The following is a 15,459-nucleotide window of genomic DNA, read 5'->3' as shown; positions in this document are numbered from 1 at the left end:
AATGGTTTAATTGTTTATGGCAAGAATTAATTAATATGTTAATTAATCAAACGAATAAGTTTGTTTTAAACCTTGAGTTAGTTTTGGGCCTTAAAGCCCAAATTTGTTTTCGAATCGTCAAGCCCATTAGCTTAAGTTGTATGACAACTGAACAAACAAAATTCAAGAAGCCCAAAACAGCCCAAAGGCTTGGGAAAACCGGCCATATAGAGAGGGGTAGTGAACTTGGCTTAATTGCAAGTTTGCCACTCCATTATGAGGTGGTATAAAAGCAACTTTATAGCCATTTCATCCTTAGGGTTTCTTTTGGAGAAAAGATGAGAACACAAGCTCCCTTTTCTCTCTAAGAGGCCGGCCACCCTAGAGGATTTTAGCTAGCAATCTTACTTCCTCTAGGTCACTCATCTCTTCTTCAAGTCATTTCTTGGTGTGGAGACTTAGAGGTTCTCAACTTTGGAAACTTGGAGAATCCTTTCAACCATCTTCATCCAAGAAATCCATGGAGCTAAGAAGCAAGGAATGAAGGCCCTCTCCTTGGGTGATTAGCCTTTGCTTATGCAAAGAAGAATCAACAAAGGTATAAAATTTATCAACTCACTTTGTTCTTGAGTTGAGTCTTGGTTCACATAACTACTAGGCTTTGAATTTCATGGGTAATGTTTTGTTTTGAGTGCATACAAGCATGATTCCACCTTTAATTGTTAATTGCATGCCATAGATGTTGCTCAAATGAACATGTTTCTCACAAAATTTCCTTCATCAACAACATTGCAACTATTTATTATCACGGTACAATGGAAACAATTATTTTCTTTAAAAAAGCACAACAATACCAAGCTAGTTCTTAGTACTATGGTATAGTAGTACTCATTTTCACTTGTAAGTGAGAGGTCTTAGATTCGATTCTCGTCAAAGACGAAATCAAACCACATTATTATGGCTGACCCAGTGTGAAGCTTAACTCACTCCCTAATTCTTTTAGTGCAGATACTATCATTTATTTAAAAGAAAAAAGGTATACTATTTGAATTTTAGAGTGTTAAGTGAGACTCAAATTGAGTTTCAAGAAGCATTATCGTAAATAAAACTAAAAAAACAAAAAATTCTATGATATTACGAAGTATTCTATATTTTTAACTTTTAACCGTTAAATTTTAATTTTTGTCAAACATCTAGCAGTTACAAAATCAAGAGTTCGATACTAGGGACCATCGTAGAAAGAAAATCCCCAAAAAAACAACAAAGGATGGTTCAGTATCCTACTTTTTAAATGGGTCTTTATACAGACAGATTCAGTATCCGACTTTTCAGACCTCCCAGTCCCAAGTGCTGAGTTATGTCAGAAAAACCAATCCAAAAAAACCTCCGAGTTTTATAGGTGGCGTTGAAAAAAAAACCTCCGAGTCGCTGCTCTTTCATTTTCCAAGTCCCTCAGAAGAGAAGAGAAGAGAAGGGAAACCTTCATCTGTTAGAAACTCCCAACCTGCAATTTTAACAGGTCAATTGCTCTTTCCTTTCATAATCTTGCTCTTTTAAGTTGTTTCTTCGGTTATAAACTGTTTCCAGTTATCCTGCTTTATTTGCTTTCTCTCTCTGTAGATCTGCGTGTCCAGTTCACATTCCTCTGAATTGTAGCTCAAGTATGAATTTTCCCTTTTTGTTTTTGTTGCTCTGATTGTTTGATTTATTGGAAACTTTCCAACTTCTTGTTTGTTTTGTTTTTCTAGTTTTGGACTTAATATTTATGCTCGTTGGATTGCTTGGTGGCTGTGCTGCTCTTCGAACATCAAACCCGATGCATTGACTTGTTATTGTCTCTCTTGTAAATTGTAATCGTAATGCAGAAATGCCGGTTGCTTGTTTTTGGGTTTATGCTTGATTCAGTAGAACTTTGGGAAAGGATATTGTTTATTGTTTAATGGGTTTATTGTAATAAGAGTGGCTTTTTTATATCGTTGTAATTGAGCTCAGAAGTGGAGGAATCGATGGGATTAATGGGTTTGTTTTAAAAAGATTTTGTAGGTAAGTAATGAGTTGTGTTCTACATTGGGGATTTAAAGTCTGCATTTTGGATTGAGGCGGAAGAATGATTGGGAGAAAAAGCATGGGACGTGCATCGCCAGTACTTTTGGTGCTTTTAGCACTTGGTTTTTTCTTTGCAACTTATAATTTGTTAACCATTATAATACACAACAAGGCCTCCTACTCGGGCATTTTGGGGGAATACCGGTTGGAAGATCCTGTGATTCAGCGGCCCTCGAAGGCGGAGAATCCAAAATTTCATGTTGTTGTTACAGCCACTGATGCTCCGTATAGCCAGTGGCAGTGTCGGATCATGTATTACTGGTACAACAAGGTAAAAGATATGCCTGGATCAGATATGGGAAAGTTCACTCGAGTTTTGCATTCTGGAAATGCTGACAATTTGACGGAGGAGATTCCAACAGTTGTGGTTGATCCTCTTCCGGAGGGCTTGGATCGGGTGAGAATATTTTTTGCCACTTTGTCTCAGTTCTCTCTCTCTCTACTTGCTATTTAGTTGCCATTCTTTCTAAGTTGTAATCTTCTTCTGTGCTTATGCTGTTTGTATAACGTTTCAACTTATTTCATGAGCTAGTTCATTAAGGCATTATTGGTACAGGTTGTTTCATCGCAAGTATTTAACATAATGAACAAAACTAGTTGGGCAGAAATTTGATATTGAGAAAATCACATGTTAGAAATGTCCCTACATATTGTTAGTTATAGAAGAGCCATTTATCATTCCATTTTATGAGAGAGGGCTCCTATGTATGGAGAATGCAATGTATGTTGCTGGAGATTACTTGAACCATCAAATCCCAGCATATTTGTCAAATGGGTCTCTTCCTATATTGTTTCAGTAAATCGTAAATGCAACTATTTTGTTTTTAATTGGAAGATTTATGCTTTCCTAACCACAATGTTTAATCTTTGTAGGGACTTAGCAACTAACATATTTAAAGAATTTATTCCTTATTTTTAGTGTCCCTGAGAAGATTAAAGAACTTAATGTCTGTAGTGACTTAGCAACTAATGTTTAATCTCTGCTACCAATTATTCAGACTTCAATTCAATGTTGTATCCAGGGCTATATTGTCCTAAACAGACCATGGGCTTTTGTGCAATGGCTGGAGAAAGCAACAATCGAGGAAGAGTAAGGGCTTTTTTCTCTATCCTTCCCGTTTGAAGTTCTTGTAAAATTTTCCTCACTATGAATCAGAAAACTGGTGTCTGTCATGATCAATGCAGATACATTCTAATGGCTGAACCTGACCACATATTTGTAAATCCTTTGCCAAACTTAGCACGTGGAAACAATCCAGCAGGGTATCCATTTTTCTACATTAAACCAACCGAAAATGAGAAAATAATTAGAAAGTTTTATCCTGTGGAAAAAGGCCCTGTGACTGATGTTGATCCAATTGGCAATTCTCCTGTAATCATAAAGAAGGTAAAATAACGTAGTGTTAATATAGCTTTCAGTTTACGTGGTTATGGATTCTGAAACATTTATTGTCGTATAGTGTGGTAGTGTGCTGGTGCATGCCAGTTTGTAAATGATTTATCATTTCCTCACCGTAGCTCTGGCTGTCCTGCAATCAGGCAGACCATTTTACTTTTGCTACAAGGCATAATTCTGAAAATAATTTGGAAAATCAATGATATCCATCAGATTGGCAATTTACCTTTGAATCATAAAGAAAATATTTTATAACTAATGTGGTTTATGAATTGTTGTGATTTTAAATGATGGAACATTATTTATTATGTATAGATCGCTCTGCTGCATGTCTATACTTGTATTTATATCATCTCTGCGTCGTATTTATAGTTGTGCCATCAGGCTGACAGTTTCACATTCACTACAAACCGTACTTTTGAAATGCATGCTCACTTGGTTATCTATTTCAGTCCCTGCTGGAGGAAATCGCTCCCACATGGGTGAATGTGTCTTTGAAAATGAAAGATGACCTAGAGACTGATAAGGCTTTTGGATGGGTGCTTGAGATGTGAGTACTAAGCTTGAATTATAAGTTAGTTTTGGTCTGATGTGTTGTTTTTTATCTGATGTTGGTGTCATTTCTTTGCTGCACTAAGGTATGCATATGCTGTGGCATCTGCATTGCATGGTGTGCGGCATATTCTTCGTGAAGACTTTATGTTGCAGGTTTGAATGATTATTTTTTATTTTGTATGTATTAGTTATCCTTTTCTTCTAAGTAATTTGATTTTGTCCAATCTTGCAGCCTCCATGGGATTTGAAAGTTGGGAAGAGGTTCATCATCCATTATACTTACGGTTGCGACTATAATTTAAAAGTATCCCTCTTTCTCTATCTCTCTCCTTTTTTTTATTTATTTTTTTATTTTTTTAATGGATGGAACTGCAACTATTTCACTGTCGACCCTTTTGCATGTATTTTTACGATTGTTTCCTTAGTATTTATTTGTTTCTGAAAGAGTTTTTCTGTCAACATTTAGGGAGACCTGACTTATGGTAAGATTGGAGAATGGCGTTTTGACAAGAGAGCATATCTCAGTGGTCCTCCACCAAGAAACCTCTCTTTGCCCCCTCCAGGAGTTCCTGAAAGTGTGGTAAGTCTATTACTAATATGTTCAAAAGGCCTGTTTGAGAATATGTTTGCGGGATCTGGTGTGGTTGGTTAATGCTGTTATTAATTGGCAAGAAAGAAAAATTTCAACGAATATTTTGTCGGTTTAGTGCGTGCATTATTTGGCTGAATTAAATCTAAGGCATAATATTGTCGTCTGCTTTCATGCACTTTAACTTTTCTGCATTCTTTAGAAAGAAAATATACTGCTAGGGAAAAATCAGGCCAATGGAATTACTAATTAGCGAAAATAAAGGGAGAAGTCGTGCACCATGTATGGGATTTTCCATATGAAGTAATGTTTGTTTATCATTCTGATAACTGGAGTCCACATGCTTGTTATGTCATGAGATGATACGATATGAGTCATTCATCATTCAATCATCCAGTTAATAAATGTTTCGTATGCAGGTAAGGCTCGTGAAAATGGTTAACGAGGCTACTGCAAACATTCCTGGTTGGTACAGCTAAACCAGTGGTTGAGATGAAAAGTAAGATATAAGCCCATCAGTTCTTCTCTTGCTTACTGATATTTTAAACGCTGTCAGCTTGTCACCGTTGGGGAGGTTCTGTCGATACAAATTTATGTAACAAAAGAATATTTATAGTTAGATAAGGAATGTCTTTGGTGAGTAAAGAATGATCTTTTGTTGTTGATGCACATTGACAGAAGGCCATCAAGGCTAATTAATTCTTTTGTATACCATACATTCTCATGTTACAAATTTTTGCACTTTGACCTCACAATAAGATTTTGGATTGCGGTTTGTCTTCCCGGGATGTTTACGAGTTAACAGTTTAAGGTGTTTTCTGTTGAATCTTTATGCCTTTTTATTGTCCTATAAACTAAATACTAGGGTTGGGATTGATTAAAAGCGTCTTGCCAGACATAATGGGCGATAGGCAGAGTGAAGCTCGAGTAAGAACGGTATCAGATGCCGAATATGTTGCAGTTTGATTACTCGGAATTCTTTGAGCGTTATGATCAGCCTTCACTTCCTAACTTGAGTGCTTAAGAAGGGGCTTAAAGTATTCAAAAGAGGGAAATTTATCTTCCTGATACAAATATAAAGTTTATGAACTTGGAGATCGAGATGGGAGAAAAAATTCGATGTATAGAACATCATGAAATGCTTCATTAGATTATTTCATTTCATTTCTTTCCTTGGATTTGTATAACTACATAAATATATGACTGCTCTATACATATACACCTCAGGAACCACTGCTAGATTTCTATGGGTGTTCTGGTGAAGTTTTGGATGATCTCGAAGTAAGGGAGGGCCTCATCTGGACAATCTGTTCCTCGTTAACTCCCATTCTTTTAGCATAAAGCCCCGCTTCAAAGAATCGTTTAACTGCATCATCGGCGTATTTCTTCCCATCCTTGACAGTCATCTCCTTCCCCGTCTTTTCTGGGTAACTTGTAAATATGTTGTCTCCTTTCAGAACTGCTGCGAGTTGCATCATCTCCTGTTGAAATTCAGTAAGCTTGGCATCTTCATTAGGCTCACCCTTTCTGATGGCAACTGGCGTCGGTAGTTGCTCTAGTAAAAATTTCAGGCAATTGAGACATACATGTTAGTCAATGCTTTTGCTATGCAGGATTAACGCATCAACATTACAGGTAACCTTCTCCTGTTTTGATAGCTAGTAAAATAACACTAACCTGGGCAGTCAGTTCTGGGTTCTGTCCGCGTTTGGACAATGCTTTCGAAGGTGCCGGCCCATTCATCCCTCTTCGTGAGGAAGGGTGCGGTTAGGTTGAAGATCTTCTTAACTGTTGCTGGAATAGATGAATGTTCAAATTCCGAAGTTGGAGATGGTGATCCATTAGGCCCATGGATGACTGCATTCATCATCGTCAATGCAAACAATAAGCTGTTAATCATTAGTTTTTATTATTCTAAACATATTCTACTTTGCTAGAGATCAAAGCTTATGAGCATTAGTTCCAACGAAATCAAAGCTTACTAGCAGATGATATTAAGTAACAAATGTTCTCATCAATTAGTAAACTAAGTTTAACGCCACTCCACTTCTGTTAAACTAGCCTGTAATTGTCCCAAAGTTCAACTCATTTTGTACGTACAAAATTTGGATAAACGAGCAAAATAAGGAAATTTATTTAGATTACTGTATCGAGAGTGCATGTAAAGGTGAAAAATGGTGTGCAGAAGTCACCGTCCTGGGCATACTTTTGCCATCCTTCTTTCTTTCCAAGATATTTAAATTTATCTTACTTTTGTGCCGTGTGCTTGCTTATGTGCCTCTCGCAAGTTAACTAACAATCTCAACAAAGGAGGTGATTTTCACCTCTTTGTTTATTGTCAATTGGATTGAATTAAATCAACCAAAATAAGTGACACGATTAAACATGGGTGTTTGAGGGACTAAATAGGGTGTGTGTATCATTTCTCTCTCAACAAACCTGTTAACTGCCTCACATATATTAGCTGATTAAGGGCTTGTTTGGAAGTGCATTTAAAATAACTAAATGCAATTATGATGAATATGTTTTTTAAATCAATTCTTAGCAAAAATCCAAATGATTCTAGAAAAACACTAAATGTTTCATTTATGAAGCATATATCTGATGGTTTTTCCAAAAGGCACTTAAAATGCTTTTGGAACTCAAAATTAATTTCACAAAAAACGCCTTCAGATATTTTAAAAACACTTCCAAACGAACTCCAAGTTATCAACAAAAGTACATCGTTGTTGATTGACGATGTAGACAACCCATACAACACATACAATTGTAGGTGCTCTCCTAACTATGCCATGATCCATCTATCCACACATCTTTTAAAAAAAGGCAGTGTGAAATGGACACCAAGTTCTTTGTCAATTGCGTACAATTGGAAGCAATCCAAATAAGATTATGAAACAGATGTACCGACAAAGGGTGGTGGTACCATATGATCGATACTTTTTTTTTAACTTCTACGATTTTTCTTGTGTTACGCGACGACTAATTAATAGGCTGTGAAATCAGTAGCTTAAATATGGATACTCTTGATATAAACAGGATTGGATTGGCTTTAGACTAATTGTGGGGATTAGCGTGGAATCATGGATTGATATGGCGAAAAAGGTTGGTTTAGTATTGCTGTGAAAATAAGTAGTTGTGAAATAAAGTAGCAGAGTGTTTGGTAATTTTTTTTGTCAAAGTGCTTTTGAAAAAAAATAAAACAGTATTATAGTGTTTGGTAAACTTTTATGTAAAACAGCTGTGCCTTTGTGAAATGACCAAAAAATGTATAATATTAGATGTGTCATTAATTTAATTTTCTTAACAAATAAAAGTGAATTAGTAAATATACTTTATTCTTAAACATTGAATTATATGTTTAAAATAAAAGCAACTCAGTACCAAACCAGTACTAAATAGTTTAAAATAGGGTAAATTATACTTTACCACCTCATGTTTGAGGTCTATTACAACCTCATACAACATCTTCAAAACATTTCACTTTCATACCTCACGTACTATTTTATTTCAATATAATACATTTGTTACATTTTTCATCCATTGATCTGTTAAGAGCTGACGTGGCTGCCACATTTGTGCCACATGGCAAAAAAAAAAATTTTTTTTGCATTAAAAATAGGCATTTTATATTAGCACCCCACAAAATGTTGAATGTACCCCACATTAAAATTTAATATTAATAACTTATTTACCCTACTATGCAATTACAATTTTGACCTTATTAGGTTTTAAAAAAAATAAAAAATTTCTAAATACACTCAAAATCACTTTTAACGTATTATTTATCTACTTCAACTATCAAAACCCCTCCCACCCTCCATTGTTGAATAAAACCCTAAGCAATGAAACTACAAACATGTTGATTGAGAAAAAATATTTTTGACCGGAACATAAAATCGGTATTTCGAAAGCTTTACATGAGGTAAGACTTCATATTTTTCTTTGTTTTAATGATTTTGACGACATCAATAATTATTTAATCTCACTCAATCTAATAATTCAAGAATTAGCACTTATGAATCTCATAATTCAAAAACCATGGCATGCGAACTGATTGTAGATTGAGTCAATGGCATTCATAAGGTGCTTTCTTGCACTATTCTAAGATGTTTTCTTGCAGGTCGACTTGGTTTGACCAAAATATGCACAAGAAAATGGAAACAACATGGTAGCTTTGAAAGCATTATTGTTGTTATTGAAAAACGTTCAAATGAACCTAAACATTTTTTTTTCAAATCATTCAATTTCAAATCATTCGGCAAACTAACGTTCAGATGATTTGAAATCATTCGGCAAAATTAAAAATAAGTATTACAAGATTTGAGAAATGTGGGGGTGTATGTAGAAAATGTAAGATGTATATTAAGAATGTGGGGTGTGAGGGTATTATGGGGAAGGAAGTGGGGTGTATTAAGATAATTTTTAATTGAAAAAGTAAATGTGTGGTGTATTAAGTATGTGGGGTTTATTTAACAACTTGTGGGGTGCTAATATAATTAGCCATATAATATTTACCCTATTTCATAAAAAAAAAAAAAAAAACACCAAACCCATAAATCGTCTTCCCCACCCAGAATCCCATGTCTTCCCCTTCCCCATCCCTAGCCGCATTCACCCAAATTCCTCTCCTCTTTAATCTCATCATCCCCATCATCCTCATCTTCAAAATCCAAAATAAATTGGCTCTGATTATCAAACAATTCAAGAGGAACATCGACAAAAAAATGGTTGCATCATTCCTACCTACCATACTCGCACCGCGACCACAACCCACATCCATGCAACTGCTTTGCCCAGATCAGTTCTTGATCTGTTGCAAGCTTGAAGCCAAGAAACCTGCCCCTGGAGCCTAAAATATGACGATCCACGAAGCGCCAGAAGAAAAACAACAGAGAAAATAGGGAAAAAAAGGAAAAGGATACAGAGAGAGACAGAAGAGAGAAACTGTGAGACTATGAAACGTTTTAGAGAGAGAAAGTAGAGAAGAGCGAAGAAGGAACGAGATCTAATCGTAGAGAAAAGCAAACGAAGCTCAAAGCTCGAAGCTCTACCCCTTGTGGTTGTCGATGTTGTAAGCCTAACTCTCTCTAGCTGATTTGCTGTGAGGGAGCCCTAATTGGAGTTTTGTGTGTAAGATTTGGGGGGAAAATTAGGGTTTTGTTAATTTCTGTTTTATTTTGTCGGATATGGGAATAAACCCTAGGATTTTGTGTGAGATTTGGGGGAAAAATTAGGGTTTTGTAGGCTTTTAGATGAAGGGAGGGAGAAGAAATGAATGCGGCTGGGGATGGGGAAGGGGAAGACATGGGATTTTGTGTGGGGAAGACGATTTCTGGGTTTGGGTTTTTTTTTTTTTTTTTTTTTGAAATAGGATAAATTTTATAATATTTTTAATGCATAAATTTTTTTTTTTGCCACGTGGCACAAATATGGCAGCCATGTCAGCTCTTAACGGATTATTAGATGGAAAATGTAACGGATGTATTATATTGAAATAAAATAGTACATGAGGTATGAAAGTGAAATATTTTGAAAATGTTGTATGAGGTTGTAGATAAAGTGTAATTTACCCTTTAAAATAAGCCCACATAGGATAATCAACCAGAGCCCCACGTTTGGTCCATGGAAAAAAAAAATAAATAAATAAAAAAACATCCCCATTATGTATAGTGTTAATGCTATTTTCTAACTAAGGTTATCAACCAAGCAATCATTTTATACATTCTCTCCCAATCAAGACGAACCTATGCTAACATCATGGCATACAACTTCAAGTATATAGATCAACCTTATTTTAGGTAGTGGTGACGTAATTACTTAGTATTATGGTCTAGAATTTTCTTCTTCACTTTGTGATTGAGATCTTAGATTCAGTTCTCGCCAAAAGGCGAATTCGAATCAAATTATTATAGCTAGCATCGTAAAACTTACAGTCTCTAGTGTAGATAATATCGTATGTATTAAAAAAAACAAGGTAACGGTGACGTATGGTGGGCTAATGTGTTAGGGTAAGGTTTATGATAGGTATGGGTTTCAATTCCGTCCAAGTGTAATCCAAGAAGAAAAACACTTCAGATACTAAAAAGGCTCACTTTTTTTGAGCAATTTCATGTGTTGATATTTCGAACTATTTTATTGATTATCTTTCTTATTAATGGGAACTCTATATGCGTACTCGCCAGCCTCCAAACTTTAGAATAATATGAACATAGAAAAAGGGAGAGAATCATATGTCAATAATTTAATTAGCTGAAAATTTTGAAATTAATTAAGGAGCATTAGTACTCACCTGTACCCTTCTCTATCCATGGTGAGACCATGATCGTTGGAACCCTAACTCCCAAACGGTTGAACTGAAACAAGAAAGGCTCCGGCCCCACGATCCCGTCTGGGCTGGGGACCCCACGAACCGGCGTAGGGACGTGGTCATAGAAACCGCCATGTTCATCATACGTGATGATCATCAGCGTGTTGTTCCACTGAGGGCTTGCTCTCAGTGTCTCATACACCTCCTTCACAAACATCTGCCCGTGGTACACGTCATGGGAGGGATGATCATCATTTGCTGGTGCACTCTTGACATCGAAGTACCTCTGTTCTATGACGGTGTACCCGGGCAGTTTCCCTTCCTTTGCATGGCTCTTGAAGGTGTCGTACGAATGGAACTTACCTATGTACTTGAGCTTCCTCAGGTTCCTATAGAACAATGTCGATGGGATGTTTTGGTAGTATATTCCAAAGGATATTCCGGCGTCGTCGAGGTTCTCGAAGATGGTTCTTTGAGGGTACCCTTTGGCGAGAAGGGCTGGGATGTTGCTTGTTGCACCAGCTGATGTCCCTGAATGCACGTAGAGCCGATTTGGCTGGGTTGAGGATGGCACTGAGGCGAACCACCTTTACAACATTCTTAGGTTAATTAATTGCTTGGGACAGCCAACTATAGCATGCTACTTACATTTTTGTACTACATTAGTGGTTACATTAGTGTACTACGTAATATGATAAATAATAAATAAGGTTGATGAGATAAACTCGTTACATCATTTGGCACAACAAAAAACAAATAGTGCACCAATGGAGTGGAATAGGATTTTTTTACCTCCAAATCTCTCTCCCGTTCAGTTCTCTCCTAGTTGGACGATTACGATTAAACCATGTAACATCTGAAGTTGCCTGTTTATTTTAGGGAGTTTTAACAAAACACTCCCGGTACTATTCATTTTTAATGAAAAACCACATTTTTACCTTTAACTGACACTATTCATTATACTTTTAAAAATGACTTTTCGTTAAAAGATAAGTTTTTTTGGACTTTTCATTAATTTTTTTTTAATTTTTTTTTTTATAGAGAGTAAAAAAGAGGAAAGTAAGAGAAGAGGGGACTGAAGGAGAGGATTAGAGGGGACAAAATCCTACTACCAATTGAGAACCTAAAATCTTCTCTAGCATGACATTTTCGATCAATAAAATGTATGTGGTTAATTGCCTTTGCTAGTTAGAGAATTCCTTTAAAACCCACTGCCTCTCCGTTCAAAGTTAAATTAAAGTAGTAGTCTCTTGTATATTTTTTTTAACAAACAGTATTATTGAACTAAGGAAATTAAGGATGAGAGGTTAAGTTAAGCCTCATAATGATTTAGCAATAATGTAGTTCAAATTCGTTTTTGACAAGAAACAGACCTAAAAACCTAAGATTTTTCACTTGTTAGTAAAAGAAATATTACTGTAATACTAAATGACAAATAATAATCTCTTGTATTAAAATAAAAAAAAAATAAAAAGATAAAATAGTGAAAACAGCGTGCTCGATCGGATCGATCGGAAGTCATAATCTAAGAAACTACTAGTGCCAACCGCAATTATTGCATGGCAACCTACAAAAGTGGAACAAAATGAATTTGATTGACATTTCAGGACATGTTAGTTGTCTTGTTTTTATCGAAAATGTCATCACTTTACTACCACAGAAATTCATATTCTGGTAACAAAAATAGAATCCTGAATTTCACTGTTCTGAAAATATGAAAAAGTAAAGAAAATGAAAGCATTATCGTGAGGAGATTTTAATCTTAATACTCCTTTAGCTTAAACAATGAGACTAATTTGGTATTGTTGTGATTTAAAAAAAAAAAATTATTATTATATTATGAGGATAAAAAATTGTAAAATAAAGTTGTTAAATATTTGTAAATTTTTTTTTTGTTAAAAGTGTTTTTTTAGAAAAAAAAAATCAGAGATTTTAATCAAATGAAATTTCGTCTCATCTCTGTTTATTTTTACTTTTAGTCCTCTTTTTATTTATTCAATTTATATATACAAAATAAACATGAGAATGCAAAGAAAACGAAAATGTGAGAAAATCGCTTCCGGGATAAGAAAAGAATTGGTACGTAGTTACCTACCTGTCAAAGACAGCAAATTCAGAAACAAGAGTTTTGTAGACAGCAACCATGTCAGGGTTGAATCCATTCATAACATCCTGAGACAGGGCGGTGGTGTTGTCCATGGAGTAAGCCTGCTGAGCAAAGCCATTCATGGGTGGAGGGTCGGCCGACGTGTTATCCGACCCGAATATCTGCTCTCGGATGGCTTGGAAGGAGTGGCCAGGATCAGGGTCCACATAGTGAGACTCGTTGTTGAAGAAGAAGCGCTTGGAGTTGGGGTCGGTGGTGGAGAGAGGGTTGGCCTCGGAGCCATCCACGCCGTTGATTTCAGGGTTGATTTTCTTCATCCACCCCAGCATGTGGTCGAATGACCTGTTCTCCATCACCATAACAACTATGGTTTTGATGGGATTGGCATGGACTGGACTGTTGAGTCCTATGAGCAGCAGAAGGAGGATTGAAATGGTGGTTGTGGAAGCGGCGGCGGCCATTTCAGAATTATGGATTGGACTGGACCGGATTGGATTTGGTTTGAAGGACTTTATCTCTGTGCTTTGGTGAGTGATGTGATTAAATTAATCACTGTTGCATGGAGAGAGAGAGAGAGAGAGAGAGAGAGAGTTAGAAATGCGAGCCCGTGAGTAGCTGGTTTTATAGGGCAAGTGGTGATGGCAGGGGACGGTGCATTAAATAATTGACTAGATATGAATATATGATTTGAGACCACAAGCTTTTTCGTTTTTCTTGTTTTTTTTTGGGGTCGGGGCACCGGGACAAGATGTCACAGCCTCACTGTTTTTTTCTTTTACATTTTCGCTCCTCTTATTTGAACCATCACGATTAAAACACGTCAATATTTTATATTAATTTTTATAGTAAGAGAATGACAAAATAAAAGAATGTAAGAGAAGGGGATGGAAGGGGATGAAAAGAAGAGGGAATAGAATTCTAGTCTGCCTCACAGAGACTTTTAAAGATATTTACTCTTGAGATTTTATCTTTTCCTTTTTCTAATCTAAGGCGTGGTTCGGAGTATATAATTGAATTGAAATGAATGTGATACTATTTTAATGCATGTTAATGAATGAAAAGTTAATCAACTTAGAAGTAGTAGAGTGATTAGTGATTACTTAAGAAGAAAATTTATTTATTCAAATCGTCTCAAAATGGGAGAATTAGAAAAGAGCAATCAATATTCTTCATGATCCTCTTCTCAACTTCTCAAAATAAAAAATCAATCCAGTCTTTTCTACCAGACAATCTGTTTGGGCCTGATAATGATATTTTGGGCCGAGCTCAGATATTCTCGCCCTGATGGTGTTTATTTGGAATTTTGTTGTGGGCCTGCCCTGTCGAGGTTGGCCGAATCCTATTATGAAGAGGTTTGTTTGGGATAAAGGTGAAGTAATCGAGACCTGGTATATAAGGAGTCCCAGAAATACTGGGACTTGGGAAGTGAATTTGGCTTGTTTAAAAGGTGGGTTCAAAGTCCCAGTTGAATTAGGATTGGCCGAGTCCTAGTTAGATTAGGTTGAGGAATCCTAATCTAAGAATGGAGCTCAGCTATGAGAGATTGCTATAAATAGGAAAGAGGGTGAATCATTCCAAGCCCTCCAATTCATCACACAAAATTGCTCTGCGCAAATTCTCGCTCTACGCAAAACCTCTCAACAACCTTGAGATTTTTATTTTCCTTTTTCGCCAACACATCTTCAGTTTGGATAAACAGCACTGTGAAGGCAACTGGTGAACATCTTCAGTTTGGATAAACAACACTATAGTTGTAGAACCATTCGACTACGAAGCACCTTTAGTTTGGATAAACAGCATTGCTCTGAGACCAACTGGTTACCTATCCAAGAGGTCATCTCAGCAGCCTTCTCGGCGAAGTGAGGTGTTACCAAATTACTACATTCGGCACCCTGAGAGTCGAATTTGATATTCAACTTCGCAGAACTAGCAACCTTGTCTTCAGGCTCTAGAGCCCGAAGGTCGAGACGTGTTCCTTTCTCGGCCGCAATCGCAAGATTCAGAAGTCAACAGCGTGCCCAACGCAACATTAAATCATTTTACTCACCGGCAGAGCTCAGCCATCGAGTTGGCACGCCCCGCACACAACCGAATGACGTAGTTAGCTTTTTAATTACTCGGCCTGTGCGCCATGTAGGCTTGATAGTTTTTAGGGTCAACACAATCCCTGATAAATTACAACAACAAAAAAGATGATGTAAAGGTAAATGGAAGATTTTCAATTTATAAATTTAATTAATATTTATGGCCAAATTTCTTGACTAAAATTTTCCTAGGAAAAAATGAAACATGAATTTCACATAATTCTTTTTAGTTTTCTGCACCGTTCTAAAAATTTCCACTTAGCGCCACCTAGGCGTTAGGCGGCTGACCGTCACTCCGATTAATTCTTAGGAGTTCGAACATTAAGAAAAGAC

The 15,459-nt window shown here is 36.4% G+C and overlaps 2 protein-coding genes across 6 annotated transcripts; one reads left to right on the top strand and one right to left on the bottom strand.

The window, feature by feature from the left end:
* The first annotated feature begins 1,156 nt into the window (after positions 1 to 1,156).
* LOC114823966 (hydroxyproline O-arabinosyltransferase NOD3-like) lies at positions 1,157 to 5,405 on the top strand. Of its 5 annotated transcripts, XM_070819141.1 has the most exons (11): positions 1,298 to 1,498; positions 1,600 to 1,640; positions 1,728 to 1,829; positions 2,014 to 2,482; positions 3,108 to 3,175; positions 3,271 to 3,472; positions 3,934 to 4,031; positions 4,120 to 4,189; positions 4,269 to 4,340; positions 4,503 to 4,616; positions 5,045 to 5,405. In XM_070819141.1, the coding sequence occupies exons 4-11, from the start codon at positions 2,087 to 2,089 to the stop codon at positions 5,102 to 5,104; spliced, it is 1,080 nt and encodes a 359-aa protein (XP_070675242.1). In that variant the 5' UTR covers positions 1,298 to 1,498; positions 1,600 to 1,640; positions 1,728 to 1,829; positions 2,014 to 2,086; the 3' UTR covers positions 5,105 to 5,405. The 5 variants fall into 5 exon arrangements, with proteins under 5 accessions (XP_028955833.2, XP_028955831.2, XP_028955832.2 ...); XM_029100000.2 differs by lacking the exon at positions 1,728 to 1,829 and having other exon boundaries at positions 1,157 to 1,498; XM_029099998.2 differs by having other exon boundaries at positions 1,214 to 1,498; positions 1,728 to 2,482.
* Positions 5,406 to 5,728: 323 nt separating this feature from the next.
* On the bottom strand, positions 5,729 to 13,697 carry LOC103418026 (non-specific phospholipase C2). Its single transcript, XM_029099997.2, has 4 exons — positions 13,031 to 13,697; positions 10,918 to 11,522; positions 6,303 to 6,482; positions 5,729 to 6,180 (listed from the first exon to the last, which is right to left on the bottom strand). The coding sequence occupies exons 1-4, from the start codon at positions 13,501 to 13,503 to the stop codon at positions 5,870 to 5,872; spliced, it is 1,569 nt and encodes a 522-aa protein (XP_028955830.2). The 5' UTR covers positions 13,504 to 13,697; the 3' UTR covers positions 5,729 to 5,869.
* Between the last annotated feature and the right edge of the window lie 1,762 nt (positions 13,698 to 15,459).

Source organism: Malus domestica, chromosome 03, assembly GCF_042453785.1.
Source record: "Malus domestica chromosome 03, GDT2T_hap1".
In the NCBI taxonomy this organism is placed as follows: Eukaryota; Viridiplantae; Streptophyta; class Magnoliopsida; order Rosales; family Rosaceae; genus Malus; species Malus domestica.
This window is presented reverse-complemented; position numbering and strand designations above follow the sequence as displayed.